The following is a 22673-nucleotide window of genomic DNA, read 5'->3' as shown; positions in this document are numbered from 1 at the left end:
CACTTATTCATCTTTTAAATTCCTCCAGGGATGGTGACTCAACCACTTGCCTGGGCAGCCTGTTTCAATGCTTGATAACCCTTTCAGTGAAGAAACTGTTCCTAATATCCAATTTAAACCTCCTTTGGCACAACTTGAAGCCGTTTCCTCTCATCCTATCTCTTGTTACTTGGGAGAAAAAGCCAACATCCATCTCGCTACAGCCTCCTTTCAGGTAGTTGTAGAGAGTGATAAGGTCTCCCCTAAGCCTCATTTTCTCCAGACTAAACAACCCCAGTTCCCTCAGCCACTTCTCATAAGACATGTGCTCTAGACCCTTCACCAGCTTTGTTGCTCTTTGGACACCCTCCAGCAGCTCAATGTCTTTCTTGTGAGGGCCCCAAAACTGAACACAGTATTGGAGCTGCAGCCTCACCAGTGCTGAGTACAGGGGGACAATCGCTTCCTTAGTCCTGCTGACCACACTATTTCTGATACAAGCCAGGATGCTGTTGGCCTTCTTGGCCACCTGGCCACACCGCTGGCTCTAATACATTTGCATTAGCTGGTGAACCTCAAGATGTAGTGAGGTATGAGACATTATGAAATTTAATATACAGGCACCCTGGAGCTGGAATACAAGGACAGTCACAATTTTAAAAAAGTGGGTTTTTTTATATCCATATAGATATCCATATGTCAAGATAAGCAACAAGCCTAGCTCAGAGAATTTTGTATGAATGATACTTTGAAAAATAATTGTTTCCAGCTATGTTGTTGATGTATAATCCCAGTTTCATTTTAATCACGTCAAAGTGCACAAGATTATTGTGGTTTTGGATATAGAGAAGAAACACAAAAGGTATAGAACTTAAGCAAGAAACAAATGCCTTTGTGCTGGCTCTCTAGATTTCAATGAATGAGAGATAAAAAGCACTGAACAGTCCCGCAGCATTACTAGTACTACACTGATCTGAGTGAAAAAAGGGTAAAATACAAGCTTAGTAGTCTAAGTAGTAGATGCAAGGAGCAATATATTTATTGCCTTTCAGATGCTAGTTATACAAATGAAATGATTAACCTACAAATTTATTCAAGTCTACCTCCTGTTTTTAAGTGATGACTATATGGCAGAATCAGTAATGTCAAAAATTCCTAAATGCTAGTATGCATCTATGTTTTCCCAGAGTGTTATGGAAAGATGAACTGTTAACGGTTGTACAGTATGAACTGCAAAGTAAGTATAAAAATATTCATCCCATATATATTAGGACAAAATAATTTGGCTGTTTTTAAATGACAGGGGCAGCATGAGATCTTTCCACACAGAAAATATTTCATGATCAATGCTGAAGATTAGCTGTCAGAATGTATAAATGTATAATGTATAATGTAAAATGTATAAACAAGACTACAACTAGAAAAAATTTTTGCTGTTAAGACCTGTTACTCACTGCCTTACATTTTACATCTCAGTAAATTACAGTAGTCACAAAATACTACTAAAATATCAGTAACTATTTCAAGGTACTTCAATGGCAGCTTGATTTGCACAGATCTGAAAGACTACACAGTGAACAAAATAGTGGATAGTCAGAGCCATTTACATGCAGTCCAAGTTAGGAACCTGTCCTGATAGCAATTAAAAACACCAGCTTTTAATACCATGTTATAGTGGTACTATTTTACCATTATATAGTTTCATTTTATGAGCCCACAGTCTCACTACAAGTTAAATGACCTGAATTGATGCTGCCTCAATCCTCTCCTTGAACACATGGCTGGTCCCCTCCCATGTTCCAACTCTAGCACTCACATGACTAGGCAGTCAGCCAAGTTCAGGGTCTGAGCTGGCCAACATAGCCCTACCACAGGTGGTTTTACATGTCACGTTTTCTTTTCAGAAAGGCAAGATTACAAAGTATTTGCTGTAAACAGACTAAGAATAGACCAAGAAGTTTATTACCAAACCAATTATATAGCAGTACATTTCTTTAAAAGATGTCAGTAATCAGGTACCTGATTCAGAAAATGAGGACAGTACCTCAAAATGTATCATGGAACCAGATTTGATGAGGTTTTGGTGCTTTTACAGTAAACTCTAGTGTGTTAATGAATTATTTCAGTTGCTAAGATCAAGTCTTCACTTTAGAGACTTCAAACTGTCACAACATAATGCGTTTAAGAGTCCTCCAGCTAATAAATCTGTTAAGGCAGTACCTGCTGCCTCCTCTGCTGATGCAATGCTTGGAGGAACAAGGAAGAACATTATGAGTTAAGCAATCACAGATTTCTTTATTATTTTATTTATGATTTCACATTAAATAATGCCACTCTTGCATTTCAATACAAAAGTTTTTATAAAGTCCTACAGCAAAGGTATTCCTTGCATTTTTAAATACATATTTCAATTAGAACTAGTAAGATTTTCCAAGACATAGTGTAAATACAGTGAATACTCATCTTGCCAAGATTTATGCAGTTTTAAAGAAATGAGAAAATGCATTCCAGTTCCAGTTCAATGGGATTACTTGCATGCTGAGAGTTAAGCCTTTTCAGGTTCAATTGGATGAGTGACAAGACACTTAAAACCCTAAAAATATTTAGTAGTATATTTCAGCTCTTATTTTCCACCCATAAAACAGTATCCTATAGCAGCAAGCTTAGTTTGTGTCTTTGTTGATGCTGAAGAAGAAAGAAGAAAAATGGGCCAGAATTTCAAAGGTTCTTCTGGGAACTAGATGTCTAAGTTTCATTAAAATTTAATGGGATTTATATGCTTAAACTTTTTAGGTTTCTTTTAAGGATATTCAGTTTTGGCTTGGATTTTAAAGTTTCAGAATCATTATAGGAGTATAATGCTTGATTCATTTAAAATGCCAGCAACCTGAAATATCCCATAACAGGAGAAGTTGCTTGACCAGACACAAGTACCATCTAAAGTTAATAGTCAAAGCTATCTGTATAATGCCTGAAAGGATAAAGTTTAATAGTTTAATTTCTTCCCATAAAGGGAAGATTATATAGCAAAGAGTGGTAGTCATTTGTTTTTCTATTCTTCACAATTATTATGAACTTACTGAAAAAATAACTATTAAGGGGAAGGAGAAAGAAGAGAAAAGAAGAAACTGAAGACTGTATCTTCATACGCATTATTTGATTTGCTTGACAAAGCAATACAGATGCGAGTAGAGGGTTAGACTGATAACTTCCAAAGGTCCCTCATAACTTATATTATTCTGTGAATCTACAACATTGCTGAAATGCTTCAATGAGAAGGGATATGAGCTGGGATATGTATTCCTGGGGGGGTGGGGAGAACATTAACTGGACTGTGAAGAAGATATTTCAGAATTAAGATCTAATACTTAAAAAACCCCCCTGCATTTATAAAAGCTAAACACTTCTAGAAATAATGTCTTATAGTTTTGTTTCAAGATTACCTTCAGAAGTAGTAGATGTACATGTGGAATAAGAGCTGCCAGAAGATGCCATCTTATTTTCTAATCTACTGTGGTATTCAAAGATATTAAATTCATATTAAAGATGTAGTGTTTTATTGTATGCCATTACCTCAAAGCCAGCAATAACTGCTCCAAGTCCTAGTTTTACAGTATAGATAAGCGCAAGAAGGAAGTCATAAGATTTTTAGCAAAGAACCAGTTTTCTTTCACTCATACATGTAAATGTTAATTGCTAGATCTTAAAAACAGTTCGTATAGACTCTCTTTAGCAGCAATTATACAATGCATATCCTATTTACCGAGTAGAAGTTCAATTATGTAAGTAAAAAAACACATTGCACTGTAAGGAATGGTGGTTAATATACAACATCTACAGATGCAGGAACAGTGTTCTTAAAGAACATCAGTAATTACATTAGCTATAATCAGAACAGCACCTCAAAAAAAACATACAATAAATGTTCTATTTCATCTTATTGTAAAGTTTTGTAAAAAACAGTTTCCATTTTAAAATGTTTTTACCACATCATTTTGGTGTGAAGTGCAAACTGAAGTACAACTCTGTATTAAAAAAGAAACTTTATAAAAAATGGCATCTTTGGGATCAGTTGTTTCTAAAAAAAAAAATCCAAATTCAGTCTGTACTGTAAGTTAAAGAAAAAAAATCTACCTTTCAATACTGATTATGTTTTGGTAATACTTGAACTTTCAGAACTTCACACCACTGTCAATAGAAAAAAATCAGAAGACTATCAAAGTATGCTAATGTCCCTTAAAACTTCATTATTTCTCTTATAAACCAATTAAAGAAGATTTCATCTTCTAAATTTAGGTGCCTACAGCTGTGTAATAGGTAACAGCACCTCTGCTGCCATCAGCAAGAGATCTAGACATTAGAGTGAGCAGAACTCAATTCAGTTGCCTAACTACACATTACCTAGTGTCACTTCAGATGCTAGAGGTTATCAGACACCTATACAGAACTGGCAGATACAACACATGATCTGCAGGAAACTTGCACACCTTTGTGAAGCAGCAGCTGAGGCCAAGTCAAATGTCCTATAGCACCTTGAATAGCACTGGACACTTCTATGAAGCAAATCAAATGATCCCTGTGGAAACTAGAGAGCTATTCTGTTCATCCAAAAGTAGATGGTCAAGTGAATAGATCTATTTAAAGCAGGTATCTTCACAGATACCTATACATAGGTGTCTTAATTTGCAAGCCCGAAGTTCACAGAATCAATCACAGAATCAATCACAGAATCAATCACAGAATCAATCACAGAATCAATCACAGAATCAATCACAGAATCAATCACAGAATCGTCTAGGTTGCAAAAGACCTTGAAGATCTTAACAGTTTCATATAAATTAAGCTTCTTGAATAGATGGAAGGACAGATCTCTAGAAATAATTACTATGGAGAATATTTTATCCCACCTTTTCCTAAAAAATGGTTCCACAGATGTCATGGTAAACATTTTGATTTTACGGAGGTTATTGTACTAGATCCTAAATCAATATAAGAAGTGACTTTTGGTTCAAGAAAGCATTCACCTCAGAAAGAGCTCAACTAAATGATGCCAACTCAAAGTCTGACCCATGTTAATTTGAAATTACTTGAAAAACTAGGATTACCATAACCAAGCATTTTTTCACAATGCCTTTTAACCTCTGTCTGCTGTAATTAATCCATATGTTTAACTCACTGAAGCTTAAGAATTCTTCTAATGCAACAGCAAATCAGGAAATAGGTCACAGCATTTCATCTACACACCTTACTGCATTAAACTAAAAAGATCCATAACCTTAAGTTTTGGGCCTATGGGGGGTTTTTATGTTTATAGGATCTGTTTCTTTTAATACAGAATTCAGTCATACCAGAAGACAGGGAAGTTGATGAAGAGAAAACAAATTACTAATTACTAATTAGTAATACTTATGAACTTCAGTTTACTTACTATTGACATCAGTGTTAGTATGTAGTGCTGTAAATTCTGCCCATGGTGACGAACCATTTTGGTGTCAGCTGTAACCATCACTTCTACATATCTTGGATAGGAAAGAAAACGTTTTTTCCTGGAATGTGGATTGCCACCATCCTCTACAGATAGGTTATTTAAAGCATACTCTAAACTGAGAGACTTCTGTAAAACATTGCTCTCTTCATTTAAACTGCTGAAGGTTGGATGTAGTAAAGTGCTGCTCTTCAACTCTTTTTCTGTAAAGTAAAGAAATATTTACTGTTGAACACAGTTTCTCAATTTAAAAAGAGAAATGAGCAAAAGGCTGCCCAAAATAGACAAAGCAAACTTACATTTATGATCTTTCTTCAAAGAGAACCAATGCGAGAATTAAAACAAACATATGAAACATAAAAGGCTGTAATAGGAACACCTAATTAGACATCTTGTACATTATCAGAGTTCTATCATATATGGATTCATTGTTAAAAATTAGTTAAGAGATAGCAGTAGTATATAGAGTGCAGTATAATCCAAACACAGGCTAGAAGGAGATAAGCACTACAGCTTAAGAAAGCAAGGTAATTAAACAAAATATATATTTTTACACACAAACCTCTGACACCAACAGAGCCAAAGACTAGGCCTGAGTCCTTAATTCAAGTCCCTATTGACTTTTTCATTTATATAGCATTATATTTATATAAATATGGAGTTTGCTTCATAAGCAAGGACACATCAAAAGCCTTCAGTGACCTCCTTGACAGCTTTGTTAATAATCATTATGTAGAATCAGGTTCTAAAGGAAATATAGAACCTATTCAGATTCCTCCAAACTAAGTACTGTAATACTTTCAATTAGTCTGTATAGTCCAGCCACCAGAGGCTTCTGATGCCTGATACATAAAAACCATGCATTGATCAGGGAGTCACCTTAGCAATAGCCCACATAAAAATACTTAACTGAGACACATACCTGAATTCTCACTACTCTCCAGAACTTAAGGTCCTAACTAGACACTTCAGCCCCCATCAGAACAAACCTCCACTGCTTTCTAGAAGCTGGATTTCCTCTTAAAAAGTAGCTGCCAAAGGATATGTCTCCTAATCCTTTTATTCTAATGACTTAGTGACTACAGCACTGATTCAAGAATTCAGATATCCCAACTCTGTCACCCTCAACTTGAGAGAAATTGACAGGTCAGTAATCTGTCCTCTTTAAAGTTAGGGCAAAATACAGCCAGAAAACAACAACAGAAGGACAACAGCAAGCACCTAAAGGTTTGTTAAGTAATTGTCTAAAAGTCAGTCACAAAATATAGCTATAATAATTGCAAAAACTATCGGCACTAACAATAATGAGGGGAGAATTTGGGGACTGGCTTTGAAAAGGATCTTGTTCACGAGTACCTATGTATATTAGATGTGCTCAGACTGACCGAGTTTGATGCACTGAAGAGGACTGGCTGAAGCAATCTCACATGCACATTATCTTTACTAGGTCAGAGAAGGTGCCTGAGATTTCAGAGTACTGGCAAAATGGGAAACGGGATCTACATATAAAGTGGGAGTTTAAAGACAACCTGAACTTATGGACCAGCCAAGACAAATTCAATACCAGAATAAATCAAATTAATTTTGTTTATAAACACCAGAAATCAACAAGTGGATGAGTAATAGCTATCCTATTTATCAAAAACATTATGGCAAACTCAGATGAACTTCCCTGTACTAAGGAGACAGGATTTATGGACAGAGGAAGTGCAGCAGATGCCCTATCCTGACTTGAGTAAGGCTTGTACCAGGGTTTCCAATTAATTTTTCATCAGCAAGTTAGTTTAGAAGAAACCCATACAAAGCGAGGAAAAGATTAGACAATTTTAGAAGTAACTATCGTGGTCTAATTTCAAACTTAAAAGATGTACTGAATGCTATGCCTCTTCATATCCTCTGTCAAGGTTCACTTGCTAGAGAAACTCTCGTGATCACAAGTATTGCTAGATATATTCTGTTCCTCCTTGAAGGAAAGATATGAACAACCAGGCAAGACTAGCATTGAAGGAGACAAATCTCTTCTTTAGAAGGACAGAAATAACACATGTTTTTTCTCCATGAACATTTCTGCAGCCTCACTCCCCAAAAAGTTACAGGAATCCCTGAATCACAATTTTTTTTAGTTACTCCAATAAATTGGAGTAACTACATATTCTTAATGCTTGGAGCCTTTTTCCTCACACTAGGTTGCTTATATTCCTAGAATTCTCATACACAATACAGAAAAAGACAAACCACACAACAAACTGAAAGACCTCTACTTTGGTTCAGTACATATTATTCATCATTAAAAAAAGAATCAGGAATAACAACATTTGCTTGATTTTCAAAGTACTAACGCCTTGTTCTTCAATGACAATCAAGAAATAGATAGCATCAGCTTCCTAAAATAGAGCTAAAGAAATACCTTTCACTAGAATTTGTTGAATGCAAGATGATCATAATGGCTGCTTTCTGGCCTTGGTATCTACAGAAAAGCAGAATTCTCAACTATTGTTTCTGACTATAAAATATGCTTTAAGAATTTACTAAAATTGAAAACACTAGCCACCCAAGCTACACCATTATTTTCGCAATTTATATTTTCAAACATATGGACAGATATTCCTTAAGAAACTAAAGTTGAAATGTTACTATTTTCCTTTTCTTTAGATAGTCATATTTACGTACTCAGCCTTGCTTAAACGTTCCTGAAGTGCAAGTACATTCAAAAATGCATAAACACAAATTCCAATCTCGTGAAAGGTGTAGAATTTTAATTAGACAGGATGTTTCTGAATGCCAAGCTGAACCAAATATAAGCTGCTTTCTCCTATTGTGAATCTCCACCCATTTGTGCTTTCTTTGAAGCCAAATAAACGAAGCCCATATGCTTCTATCAAAAGCAAAAGAAAAGCATTGATGTTAATAGGCTTAAAAAAAAAAATATGTTTCCAACACAATGAAAAATATTTTTTAAGTGGTACTAGTATAATAGTAAAGGTTAAGAAGTGCATTGCTCAGGCAGGATCTTCAAAGGTTTCCACATCATTATATCCCAAAGCAGATGGTATCTCAGTGTTTAGAATGAGTCTATGGACACCTACAATTTCAAATAAATCCTTTCTAATCCCACTCTTTTGTCTAGTTTTTGTACTTTGATTGTAGCTGCAGGTGCCTCTCACACCATACTACTTTCCAACTACAAAGATGCATGCATAACTATGAAAAACAACTACTGAAAGCTTTCTGCCTCACTAAAAAACATGTTAAAGCACAGTGCTTTCTACTCACTGCTTCATGGTATTAATAAAGCTTTTTTTGCTGTTCATAGTCACTTTCACTGCATAATTTCTCACTCAGGAGTTACTCTGCTTAATGATTTACCTATATACTGTGAAGCTATGAGAGTACAACCATTTACTTGTCACATATCCTAACAGTATGCTTGTAAACTACCTTCCTTTATTTTAAATAAAACTAAGTATTATGAATATGTAGTATGAACAAATTATTAAAACATTCATAAGGACAAAAATCTACGTTAACAGGTAATATTAGATGCTTCCATTATTAAGGAAGACAGATGTCCTGTATTATCTGTTAAACTTGCAATAAGTTCGTTATCTTTTGTGAATCTAAGCAACAGCTCCTGTGGATTTACTCTTTAAATGTTTACATATGGGACAACATAGTCGTAAAAGTAAACCCACAGAGAAGTTCTTGCAATATCATGAATTTTAGGGTCTTTTTACATGCACATTTTGTCCTACATTTGAATTAGCCACTGACAGACAAAAAAAGAAATGGCTGCCAAGCCTACATGAAAGAAATGTGTAGGTTCTAATGGAACAATCTGGAGATAAATATTATTTACAAAAATTAAATATTCCTTTTTTTTAAAAAAAATCTGACATTTGAAAAAGTCACATTGAAATTTAAAGTATGACTATACCTGAAACTTCACAAGGTTTATGGGATTTCTGATACTTTTTTTTTAGTTCTTCATGCCTGTATATAAGATGTGGTTTGTTATGCTCATCTTCATGTTCACCTCCATCCGCTTTCATCAGAGGTTCTAAAAAATATTCACCATCATGTGCCTTAAAGGTGCCCATCTGAAAGTAAGAGAAGTAATTGATTTATTTTCCACTAAAAATACTGATATAAAAATTTTCATTTAAATAAACTATTTATGATAATATTTTGAAGTTAATGGAAGTAAATCTGCAACATGAGACAGCAGAAACTTCAGTGGAAGCTGGAGATGGAAGCTTGAAGGTAAAGCAAATAGAAGTTTTCTGAGACTTGTCCCACCAGAATAACTCATAACAGACTACCTTGCGCATTAACAATGTATCATAGGTAATCACTACACAGAGTTAATGAAGCAAAGGAGATTATAAAAGTAAAGAGAATCTAGGCATAACCAAGCAGGACCAGCTGGGAACTGTGCAAAGGGGCCATCAAGAAACTCTGCATTTGAGTGTCGTCCAAATTCTAGACTGAATTGTTTTCTTCTTTCCTTTACATAATTTATATACAACTTCAGAATAAATATATTATTTTGCCTATCGATTAGAAACAGTGTTAACCTGATATTCTTTTTAAAGACTTTGAAACAAGTTCCAGGAATTCAAAGTTGACAGTTTCATTAATGTGTTTTTCTCCTTTAGATTTTTCCTCCCACTCTATAGGAGACACACATGGGTAACTATGTAATGCAAACCAAACTAACTTGATTACTAACAAAAGCACTGGCACATAAACAAAGAAAAAGAACAAAAATTAAGCTCTTTTCCCCCACCCTCTCAGCCCATAATCCATTCAACTATGAAATCTTAAAACAGAATCTCTTCTTTCTCACTGCACTTCTAACTAAATTCATAGTTTCCTATGGCTTAAGTACCTTATTTCAGGAGACTATGAGAAAAAAAAACATGTAAGAATTTAATCAAATTATTTTCAGAGTTTTTGGCAACTTCCTCACTTCAGCCAATTAAGCAGCTAGAGTGAGCAGGTGCACTGCATCCTGTTAGCTGTTTTGCCATATTGGTGAGGCATGTTGACCAATAAGAGAATAGTCATAATCTCTTAAATCATATTATGTAGATTAACCTTGAAACTCAGGGTTATAAAGAGAACGGCAGAGCAAGATACACAAGAAAAGTGAGAATAGTATGGGGGTTTTTTTTTAAGCAGCCTCCAAATAGTCTTAAGATCTACTGCGGACTACCTTAGTGTCCAGGGTATTGTACCGAAATGATAATATCCCCTTGAATTCAGGATCCTTCTAGGAGTTATCAGTTTCCTGTGTTTAAAAGTCTGTTAGGCTTCAGGCATATGTCAGACTATCTGTAATCTTGCCTGATGCATAGCATACATATCATCCAAAATTACAGTTATTGTAAACCCACTGTGGTTGGATCCTCTGCATTGTCTTTGTTGCGGAATGAAAAGACACCCAGCTAATTAGTATTTTCCTTTCAAGACTTTTTCTGCAAGTTAGATGCAAATATTTCTTCCCCTCAGTTTCACTTAAATTCTTTGCAAGTAGTCTTCATGCTGGATCGTTTATATGTTCAGTTCAGCCTTCTCACATCCAGTGTTTCCAGGGCATATGATTTGCAGAGGACAGCAGATGAAGCATACTGAGAATGCCATGTGCCTCCCTGGAAAGGGCCTCATGAAAACAGATATGCCACAGCTTGTCAGTTAGTCCTAAGTAGGTGCAACCTTCTGGGCAAAGTGGCAGGGACAGACAGAGCAGCAAGAACCGATGCTAAAATTCATGTTGATGTTTATTATATAAATTATTAAAGTCACAATTACCAAAACATGATAAATTTGACCCCGTACTATTTGGAACACTAACATGCTAGTTAATTCTTTCCTCCTGACATACCATAAACCCTATTTCTAGATAGACATTTAAAATGCTATTTCAGATTTAAGCAAAAACTTTATTGCTACTGCTTTATTCCACACATACATTTCGCTCCCTTTCTACTCCTTCTAATAGCTAGAGCAGATATTCTGGTTTTCTTTCTTCAATGGCTTTTCCAACTAACAGACTTTCATATTTTTACAAAGAAATGGTTTCAGCTACAACAAACATACCGATTATGAGAATAATAGCACAGAACTAATAAGGAAAGAGTTTGTGCTACATTTTAAACTAAACATCTTCCAGAATATCAGACTTCCATTGAAAAAGATGAACTACAAGAACAAGACTATATTTTTCTACCATTTCACACTCAAAGAAATCACTAAGATACATGTTTTTGAGTGAGTCTGATCACTTTGAAAATTCCACTCAGACTCCTGACCCCATACTCAGGATTTTTCCTCTGGTAGCACTTGGTTGTCTGTCTAGGAATCCAAAACCATATTTATTCACACATTATCCTATCCGATGGACTTGGAAAAGTCAACATGAAGCACCATGACTGATTGAAGTCAATCTAGGATTGCTGATACTCCAAAAGAGGTATTCCTGCCTTGCCCTTCCTCTAGATGTTCATTCCCACACTTCCTTGTCTAAGCACTAGCAATGGAAATCAGGTACACTGTGTACCAACTTCTCTGTGCAGTTAAAAATCCTATCAAAGAAAGATATTTTTTCAGCTGAAATAGTTAGGGTCACCTGGAATTGATAACCATTTTTCCTGGCAAACAAAGCAACTTCATATCATCGAGAGTTTGCCCACAAAAGCAACTCAGAGTGGTGCTCCAAAGCCTGCACATCAAGCTGAGCCTAACAATGAATACACAATATAAAATGCCTGGCAACATCTGCGGCTCAACTTTCACTGCTCTGTAGTCTAAGTATCTCAATCAGAACTGATACATGTATCTTAACTGAAATCCAGAATCCTGTGCTGAAAGGACACACTGAAGACATCTAGGGAGGAAAAAAAAAATTAAAAAAAAAAAAAAAATCAGGCAATTCTCCCTCTTTTATAAGATACCCAGAAATAGCAGTAACTGGGCTCATCTTCACAGTAAATGATTATAGAAATTACCTAGAAAGCAGAATGAAATCTCTTTCATTATTTGGAAGAAAGTACAAAACACACCATAAACTTATAGCCCAAAACATTAGGATAGAAATCTGGAAGGGAAGAATCCTATATTATGTTTTATGACCTCAGAATTATTCTTAGCTTTTTGTTTTAAACCAAAAGATTAATACAAGAAGGGAGAATAGTGTCCTTAAGACTGGAGATTCAACAATGTATAGATACACAAGTAATTACTACCATTGACTAATTAGGAAGACCTCTCACCAGTAGTCTACAATAAATTTTGTGCACATCCCCCACCCAAGTTGAGAAGAATTCATTATATTGTATGTGAGAAAGAGCAAAGGATAAGAGATGTAAACAGCGCTCTACCTTAAGAAGGGTATATGATATTTGTCATTTAAAACCCAACCTAGGCATTGAGCTTGAAGCCACCAATTCCAATCCTTTAAATTCTCTATAAAGACTAAAGATGGATTTTGATTAGCTACACATGGTTATCTCTTCATTTTCTTAACACATATGTCTACAAAAATTCAGTCGCTAGCTACACTGTCTGTTTTACAGTCCTTCATTCATGAAAGTGATACTTAATCTGGTGACAGACTCTGCTGATAAAAATGGAGCCATTACTGCAGGAAGAGGGCTGTGAGATCCAAATGAAAAATACTTTTTGTAAAACCAAATAAAACAGTCACTTAGATGTACAGAGGCAGGTTGCTGAAACAGGAGCCCAAGCATTTGCAGGAAATGAAATCAGAAATGAACTGGATTTACTTATCATCTACAGATGCCTCTCAAATCATACAACAAGAAATCTGCCTGAAACATTCTATTTCTGTTCTCAGATAAAGAGGTAAAAGTACATTTAAAGTATCTCTTCAGTAGAAGCAGAGTACAAAATTGAAAACAGTCTCTTGCACATCATAAATAAGTGGTCCAAAGAGGGAGTGCTACTCAGTACTATGCATATGCATAGATTTGAGGACATTTATGAGAAAACCCACATGAGAAAGATAATTTATTTCTTGGATTTAAAATACTCTGGATGAGTTAGACACTTTATATTATATCAAAGTTCAATGGATCAACACAGCTACTCATTATATATGGTATGTCTTAGCAGCTTAAAACTGTAGAGTCTTAATCAATGTATTTGCTCTATTCCAAGAGTAGTAGAAATAAATATTGCAGAAGTTATGGTTAAAGTATGTGCCACATACAAATTACATCCTTGTGTATAACAGCAACTTCGTAAGAACACATGGAAAACATAAGGGATATGTAGCAGGTTTCAGAAATTCAGAATTAATCTTAATATGTCCAACAGAAAAATTGGAAAGGTTTCAGAAAAATGCTAAAAGAACAACTGAAGTTCTGGAAAACATGACTAAACTGGCAGATTCCCTCCCAGGTAAGCTCCACTCCTATGCTCAAGTATTTTTCATGCCCTCATGGTACAGCTTCTTAACTCAAACTTAAAAACCTGCAAGTAGTTTACACCAAGAGTACTTTCATGGTCAAAGTAAATTACAAAATCCCTTCCTTTTATATTATTCTCTTTCCCCTCTTCCCTCCTCTCCCTCACCCTTGTGTTAATTCAAAGCTTTTCTCAATCATGTGAGAAGCCCTTCACCTTTTTCTTCCTGCTCCAGTGTTAGAATGTTTTGTAATGGAAGACTTAAGAAGCACAGCTTAATTAGTTCACTGAAGAAAAAAGTATGAGGTTACCTGATCATGGTACACTGCCAACACCTGGAAAAAGTATTTCTACTAGAAGATAATTCAGCTAGAAACCAACAAGAGGTAGTGGTTACAAGCTACTGTTTTAATTAAAACTAGAGCTACTATAATACAAATAAGAAAATAGTAATAGAATAATAATACACCAGCTAAGCAGCTGTGAAGAAATACCTGGGAATGAGTAAGTGTTTTCAGGTGGAACATACTTTTAGAAGTGATTGAAAGCAACATTATATTTGAAGTTCTTAGAGAGAAATAGAATTAAAAAAAAATCTTTCATTGTAAATTTAACTATGTTCTAACTACATTTCCTTACAGATTCTGTGATGTTAAGATTTCATCAGAAGATTGTAATCACGCCTTCAGCACACTTAATCACACCTTGAACAGAACTGATGAGGCATCCACCTATGCTTCAAAGTGTCCCAGTCTGGAAATACACCTAATCACCGGTTAAGTAAAATTATATAATTCAAGATTGGAATTTAAATTCTGTGTAAATTCCTAAAGGGATCCTACTTATTTGTAGGTTTACATTTGTATGTTCACACCTGATCTGGATCCAGTGTCCTTATTGCCAAGTTACTTTCATTCAGGAACACACACCCCAAAAAAAATATAATAGGGTATTTTCCTTTTGCATAGCACATAGGGGAAAGAATATTCTTGCAGGAAGTGTAAAACCTGGCACTAGGTACCCTGAACATCACTTTGTAAGGCTACTCTAGGCAAGAAAGTCTGGCTGAAACCTGGTAAAATGGTATTCCAGGAGTTTCTAAATACAATTCATAACAACAACAGACTAGCTAAATAGCAGAGAACTTGAGAGACTGTTACAGTAAGGATCTCAAAGACAGCTGGAAAGAGGAGGCTTCATGGCAATTAACAAGATTCACTGGAGTGGAAGAAAGAGAGAGGGGTTATTTTTTTATTTTTACCTTTATATATAATTCATAGTGAACAAGCTAGACAAGTCAAAAATTATGCACAACAGCTTTTTTTCATAGATATATACATGGAGATTTCATTATGGAAAAGCAGCTATTCTGCAATACCTGTTGAAACTGGTGAAACAGAATGTATATATACCTAAAAGGGGTTGGTTTTTTTGTTTGGTTGGGGTTTTTTTAGGAGGGAGGAGGTTGTTGGCTTTTTTATTTTTAGGGACTTTCTTTTTAGCACATAAATAAATTACCATCAAGCTAAGTATTCCCACAGAACACTGACCTAGGGGATCCATACACTTAATCTTGGAGGAAACTTCATCACATAATCGTGTCTGTATCAGCAAATGTCAAGCAAATTTATTTTTGCAACTTCTCTCTGTTTAAAGAGAACTTCCTAGCTTTGATGTTTTTAAGTACATGCAGAACCACCTTTTTCTCTCACTGGGAGACAAATAGCTCCCTAGTCCTTTCAGGCCCATGTGCGCCATGAAGCAGTTATTCAAGTACATGCAAGGTATGGCTAGATGTTCACGTTTTAGTCAACCACCCAGTAAGTTACCTTGAATACTTTTGTCAGTGTGTACACCCTGAAGGTATGACCTGTTCTCACAGTATCTGAACTTTACTACCATAATCTTGCCATTTTCTGGGGTACATCTGAAACATAATGGCAACTGAGACTATTGCAGATATGTTATCTCATGTGGGAAGCCCATCTATTCCCCAAGAGTACAAAGTCTCCTGCGATCCATGATGGTTAAGTGTTGACTGCCACCTGGGGCTGGAAGCATTAACTTAAGACAAAAAAAAGTCGTTTTGTACACTATTTCAGTAATTTAGCTCACCCAGTGACAGCAAAGGGCCATATGTTGTGTCCTCTCCCCTCTCCTGACACCCCTATCACTCATGTTCCTTCTGTGTACTTCCTGGAAGTTTAGTGAACTTGCTTATACATACATATATACACACACACACACACATATATGTAAATCCAATCTCATGTGGCTGCCCACAGCTTTCCAGCAAATTCACCTGTCCTGCATAAACCTAAAATGATAAAAAAGAGACCATAGATGTCCTATAAAGGCAGCAGTTCAGAACGGGCTGCAGACATCAGAACAATTTATCTGGCAAACAGAATGTGCTCAAGCAGGCGTCAGGGAAGAAGGCTACAAGACACAGGATGTGGGCAAAAAGCAGGCCAGCAGTGGCTGAGCATCCTTGACATAAAACATTATTACGCACATCCCAGTCTGTTTAAAGGACAATTCATGCAGAATTGCTGGTGAAAAGGTAGACACATACTCAGATCCTACTGCTTCCAACAGACATTTTCTGTGGCAGACCTTCAGCTGTACAATTCACAACTCCATTTATTTTCTCAGTTTACAATTGCAATTACCACCTGTGTCTGCTGATTTGTGCTGGTCCACAAAAAGTATAACATCTGTGGAAATATGTTCAGGAAAAGCAGAGATGTAAAGAGCTTGGGGAACGTGTACTGGGGATATTTCAGGGGTTTTGTAACATCTGCAGGGTGGACCTAAGCTGTCTTACTATTTTATAAGAAATTGTGTCATGAATAGTCATTTTGTCAAGGCAGGCAGGCAGAAATTGACTCTGGGATACAGGATCACATTCAAGTAAATTCAAGTGTTAGGGTCCACTCTCAGATGTATGTGAAAAAGACATCTAGTGTCTATATGTAGAAAAACAAAGCTACAAAGATATGAGATAGCAATAGTAAAAAGATATATGCCATTCATTCTGTGACCAGCGGAGCAAGACTGCAAAGACTTCAGGCAACTGCAGTCATTAAAATAGACTCTTGTTGAAAAGTGCTAGATCAAGTGTCACAGAAGTACAAATAGTTAAAAATTGTTCTGCTTGTGAGACTACATATTAAGAAAAAGCTCACAGGAAAACAAACTAAAGTAAATGAGATAAAAATTTTAAGTTAATTTAAGTCAACAGCAAAAGAATAAGTAATCAAAGAAGAAAGCAGCAAAAAGAAAAATCAAATGAAAAATTCAAATGTAGCACCCAAGTACAAAAATCTTTATCTAGACCTTTTCAATGTAGAGAAGATACTTCCTGATCCTTTTTTTGTTCTGTTTAGCTATAAAAACAACAGCCAAAAAGAAAGAACATTTTATCTTTTACTTGCAAAGTCAGTCCTTGTACTTGAAACCGTTTTGTGCTGGTGAGAGACAGAACAGACGCACAGGGTGATAATAGAAACACTGAAATTTTTGACTGTTGTGTTGCAGAGATCCTGGGCTGGAGTCTCATCTTGTATAACTATATGACAAGTGAAACCAGAACTATTAAGTGGAAGTCATCACATCAGTCAGTCAGCAACCGTAAGACTTAGTTTGTTCAAACAAGAATTGATTGCCTTGAGCTGACAATATGATTTTTTCCTAGCTTATGATGGAATCTCTGCATTAAGATAAAACCTATAAAAACTAGTATGTGGCTTATGGATGCTCATAGGTTTATAAATGCAACCTTTCAGATATAGAAGGTAACTTCTCTGAAGTGACAGCTCATAAGTTAAAGCATTAAGTTAAGTGAAGGTAAGCATATCCTCCAGTTACAAGTGTTAAAGCTTTCTTTACTGATGTAGTTTAAGTCATTGAAGTTATTAGCACTAAGCAGCACAAAACTGGGGAGCAAATATCTGGAGTCTGTTACCTGCACTAGATCTCCACAAGAAACTAGATGCTGGCTATGCTAGCACTAGCTTCTGGCAAGTTTGGGTTTTGGGTTTGGGTTTTTTTGTTGTTATTGGTTTTGTTTGTTGTGGGTTTGTTGTGTTTTTTTTTTTTTATATACCAAACAACTAAAAATTACATTTCATTAAGATAATTCCAGGACTACCTACTTTTCTTTAAAAGGAACCACTGCACTCATCCATAGTAGTAGACAGAATTGTTTTCAAAATCTCTCAGAAAAGTGACCCACTGACCCACATTAATAAAAAAATAAACACAACCTTTTGTAGAAGAAATTCTGAAGATCCACATTTCAGTTCATATTCCCGCCATTCTCCAGACAAAAGTAAGCTTGATGTGCAGTAAAGGAGTATTACCAAGGGGCTTCCCTGAGCTCCCTAGGAAGCTGACGCAGACCTTGTTACACTCCAGAAGCTATATTCAAACAAAGCAGTCCTGCCTTCCTGGACTGCAGAAACCTGGTAGCTAGTGAATCCATGCAAGAAGAGGTTCACATATACTTTCCTACTCCTAACTTCTGACTGAGCATGTGAAGTTGCTCTATATACCAGAGACTGTACACCCAAAAAGATGTATGCTTCCTCCCTTCTTACCTTTCCCTCTCTCACAGTAGAGTCACATAAAGCACCTTTAGCACTTAGGCATTCTCTCAGCTCACAAAAAACAATTTTAACTATCCTCAGTATCAGTCAACACATTCCTGACTTCCAAGAAAGAATACCAGGCTTCTCAAAGGACTAAAACTTTTTTTTACAGCATTTATTCAGGATTAAAAAAATAAAAGTAAAGCTCCTTTCTTCAGAAAGGGGCCTCCTAGGAATTGCAGGCTTTTTCTAGTTACAAATGGTGATAGCACCCTCATTTTAAGATACTTTATTCACTGGTATTTGCTCATGTTTATCAGTAAACTTGTAAGCCATATGTTCTTGAAAGTTAATTTTTTAAAATTTTTTTTCAAACTCTGATTTTGGTGTCTGGATAATATTTGAGAGGCCTCTTTAGTCTACATGCATCCAGGGACATCCTCAGCAAATCTTGTTTCCAATGTTTGTAGGAAGCTATAATTGACTAATGCAGTAAAAGAGATATAGAACTTATGAAAATAATGTGAAATAAAAGTATGAAATTTCAAAAGTTACTCTAAAGATGCAAGAAATATGCCTGTATGTGATCAGATGTTCAGCTAGGCACCTAGGCCATCACTCCAAATGACCTTCTGCCTTTGACAGCATCTCAAACTTCCCTAATTACACACTCCCCCCTTGCAATTACTACAGACTCCCTGCTGACCTTCTAACCTCCCTTTGCCATTTGCATCCCCAAACCCAGGGCATGCTTTGAAATGTAACATGACAAAACTGCATACAGGGTGTCAGGAGCCATTAAGCAATGCTCCATGGGTAGTCTGGGTTGTACATACTCTTGGCACACTCAGAGAAAGGCTTAACTGAGGGTGGAAAGGGAAAGCAGAGCTTGAAGGGGAGAACACGCTCAACTTGAGAATACAAAAAAGAAAGAACTTGGAAAGCAGGAGTGAAGCTGTGAATGAAGGCAGTGCAGAGCCTGGGGATAGACACCCACAGGATAAAGTGAATGCAGGTATCTGGTTTAACTTCAGATCACTCACGCACACCTTCAGAGCAATTTTTAAAATTCCATTGTTAAATTTCCTGTACCTTTTTATCTAAGCCCAAGTCCTTTTTTCCTCCCTAGCTTTTACAGCATTGCTCTACAGCAATTGCCTTATATATGCAAAACTGGAAGCTGAAAATTAAACCAAATAAAGATTCAAAGCAATCTCTTATATTTTAATTTCCATACATCAAACTCAAGTTCAGCACTGAGGAAAATGGATTCTACAAAGAGAAAGGTTTTCACTTAAAATAAATATAACACAAGGCTATTGAGTCACTAGACTGGTTTCTACTGTCTCACTCACAATAAATAGTATCTTACCTCAGCAGCAGTCCCACTTAAATCTTTGCACATATTCATGAAGCATGGTACTGTTCAATAAGAGCAATAACTGACTAGCTTATTTCTGCAGGTACATTTGTTGAATGTACAAAGCTATGAAATTTTAAAAACCTGGAGAAAAAAAAAAATTTTTTTACGAACTTTTGAGGATAGCCCCACCTGGGAGCAGCAAATGCATTCAGGAAGAATGAGATCTCACAGGAAAATTCCATCTGGCCTCTACATCCCTCCTTTCACATCCATTCTTCTCTCAGCTTCAAAACAGTTGTCTCCCCTGGCAGTCACATGAAGACTGTAACATTTACTTTGAATCCATGAGGATGAGGAAGAACATTAAGCTGAAGGCTCTGAATCAGGTTGGAGGACACTCTGTACAGATATAGGCAACCAGCTGGCTGTGATTGCCTCTTAATCCCCAGACAATCCCTCCCTGGGGAGCTATATGTATGTCCCACCAAAAGTGCACCAGCACCCATGCAGGGCTCTGCTTCCTCTTCCAAAAACCTTACAGCATCACTAGTGAGGGGAAAGCAGCCACAACACCGCGTATGCTACATACCCTCCTGTGTCTGCCTGGGCAGAAGGTGTAATGAGCAGTGAGAGAAGGTCCCAAGAGCACCGGGACAGTGAGGCCTTTGCTGGTGGCTCAGAGGAGCCACTGTGTCAGCCAGGCAATGACTGAGAACATTAAGTCAGCTGGAAGCTGCAGTGAAAGTTCACAAGGCTCACCTAAAAGAGGCAAAGGCTCAGTTTAAAGGCCCTTGTGGGGAGGGGAGAGAGAGAGAAGCAAGACATTCAAATTATTACAGAGAAGAGGGTCTCATGCTGAAGAGTTTGAGAACTGCTAATAATAGGTAGTTGAGACAACTTCTAAGTGCAATAGGTACACATTTTTCAGAAAAAATTATTTTCAGCGCACATGGTCCCTTCAAGTAAGGAAAAGTGAAGGTTTTCAGGGTCAGAATTAAAACAGGCAACAAAAGTTATTAAAAAAAAGGGTTTTAAAGCTTCTTGTATTTATTCCGTATAAAGTATGACACTATTCTCAATGTCATGGTATATGAGCATCTACTATGAAAAAAACACCATATTTGTGATTCTTTCTCTTTCCTACTCCCACGTGTGAGTTAGTGCAATGTATCACGGTGTTTGGTATAGGTTTGAGTTGGGTTTTGGATAATGCAGACAAGAACCAACGACAGCTGTTTGTAAAGCAAGATATATAGGCAAAACTCTGATGAATACAGAATTACTGTTTTCAAATGCTTGCTTCTCTGTTTCTTTCCAAGGCCTAGCCTAAGTCTACAGACCTCAACCCAAAGACAAGGTGGCATATATCCAAAAATAAGCACGAGAGAAATGTCTCTCTCAACTATAAATTATTTCCGATCCTCTTTTCCAACATGTGTATCACCTTCTTTTAATACGCATTACATCCTCCTGAACACATCCAGCCAACTATTTTCTATAGGCTATAAGAAAGAGACTAGAATACAAAGTTGGATTTTTTCAGTTCCCCAAAACAAGTCTTGCACCTTTACTTTCCTGAGCGACTGCAAAAAAAAAATGGGACAACCTCAGCTTAAATTCACAGTAATATTTACAACATCGTATTTTTACAGTCTGCACATCACACACTTGTTCTTAGCATTTCAATAAACAGTGATGTGCCACAGCACTAGGTATCAGTCATCTTGTTTCTAGACACAAAACTATAAAACTTAGCAACACAGTACAACTGTTTTGATAGACAGCTGTTTGATACTGTTACTTCCTTATCACTTTGGAAGACATAAGGATTGCTATCAAGGCATAAGTAAAGAATTGGTAGTTTTGATTTCTTTACTCAATTCAGTTCTTAAGCATTGTTCTATAGACACACTCCTACCTAAATTAGTAGGAAGCTTCCCATTCACTTTTAACAGAAAAGTGATTAGAGAGCAGTGCTGCACACCTATTACAACATGACACACCTCTACAGCATTGCTGAAAGCAGAGGAAGAAAAATACCAATACTAGTTCTTCTCATCATCTCAAGTACCGTTATTCCTCACTCATAACCACATAGAATCTATAAAGCTACAAACACATAACTGATGCCAAGTAACAGCATCATTTTATCAAAACAATAGCTTACTGTGTTTCCGAGGCATGTTTTTTCCTCCATTATAATGCTCTTGGTGTCAGGAGTTACATCAACCGATTCTATTACAGGCCAGCAATAGATCCTTTGAAAGCAGCATTTGTATATCCCACCAAAAAAGTATCATCATGACTGCAAACTGCCAATGACATTTCATGATCAACTGCTTGGAACGATGCCCGAGAACTTCCAGCTCAGCTCTGCGGCAAAGGCATCCCACTACATTTCTCTCAGGGAGGAGAGGAATATGAATGGAGACAGGAGGCAGTAACCAACATGCTTACCAAGCCACCACAGATGCTGAAGACAGCCATGTGCGCCTCCTGTGCATTGACATGCCCACGGTAGAAACAGTGGCGCAAATCGGGGGAGGACTGCTTCTGCGGGGCCCCTACGTGCTCCACAGCGTACTGAGCAGCAATGAAACCCGCATCAGAACTCAGGTTGAGCTGGAAGATCTGCCCGTATGCACTGAGCTGGTAATGTGTTCGCAAAGCTGTGGGCTCCAGCGGTGCCTCCAAGCTCCTTTTCCTCCTGCTGAAGTGATGCGTGTGAGGGAAAGCTTCACCAAATTCATTCACTCGGACAGGTGTGATGATTTCATAGGAGGCGAGCTGCTTTACGAAGGTCTCTGCAACAGAAAGCAAGAGGCTG

At 36.7% G+C, this 22673-nt stretch overlaps 1 protein-coding gene across 1 annotated transcript in view; it reads right to left on the bottom strand.

Moving 5' to 3' along the window:
• ADAMTS20 (ADAM metallopeptidase with thrombospondin type 1 motif 20) overlaps positions 1 to 22673 on the bottom strand; it is a 101831-nt gene that overhangs the window by 78629 nt on the left and 529 nt on the right. The window contains exons 2-4 of the mRNA XM_074827416.1: positions 22304 to 22650; positions 9399 to 9561; positions 5408 to 5667 (exon numbers count right to left, since the gene is read on the bottom strand). Of these exons, the coding sequence (XP_074683517.1) occupies positions 5408 to 5667; positions 9399 to 9561; positions 22304 to 22650 (770 nt within the window). The remainder of the gene's footprint in view (positions 1 to 5407; positions 5668 to 9398; positions 9562 to 22303; positions 22651 to 22673) is intronic.

The sequence above is a fragment of the Strix aluco genome, chromosome 5 (genome assembly GCF_031877795.1).
Source record: "Strix aluco isolate bStrAlu1 chromosome 5, bStrAlu1.hap1, whole genome shotgun sequence".
Lineage (NCBI taxonomy): Eukaryota > Metazoa > Chordata > Aves > Strigiformes > Strigidae > Strix > Strix aluco.
Note: the sequence above shows the minus strand (reverse complement) of the source record. Positions and strands in the feature narration are given on the sequence as shown.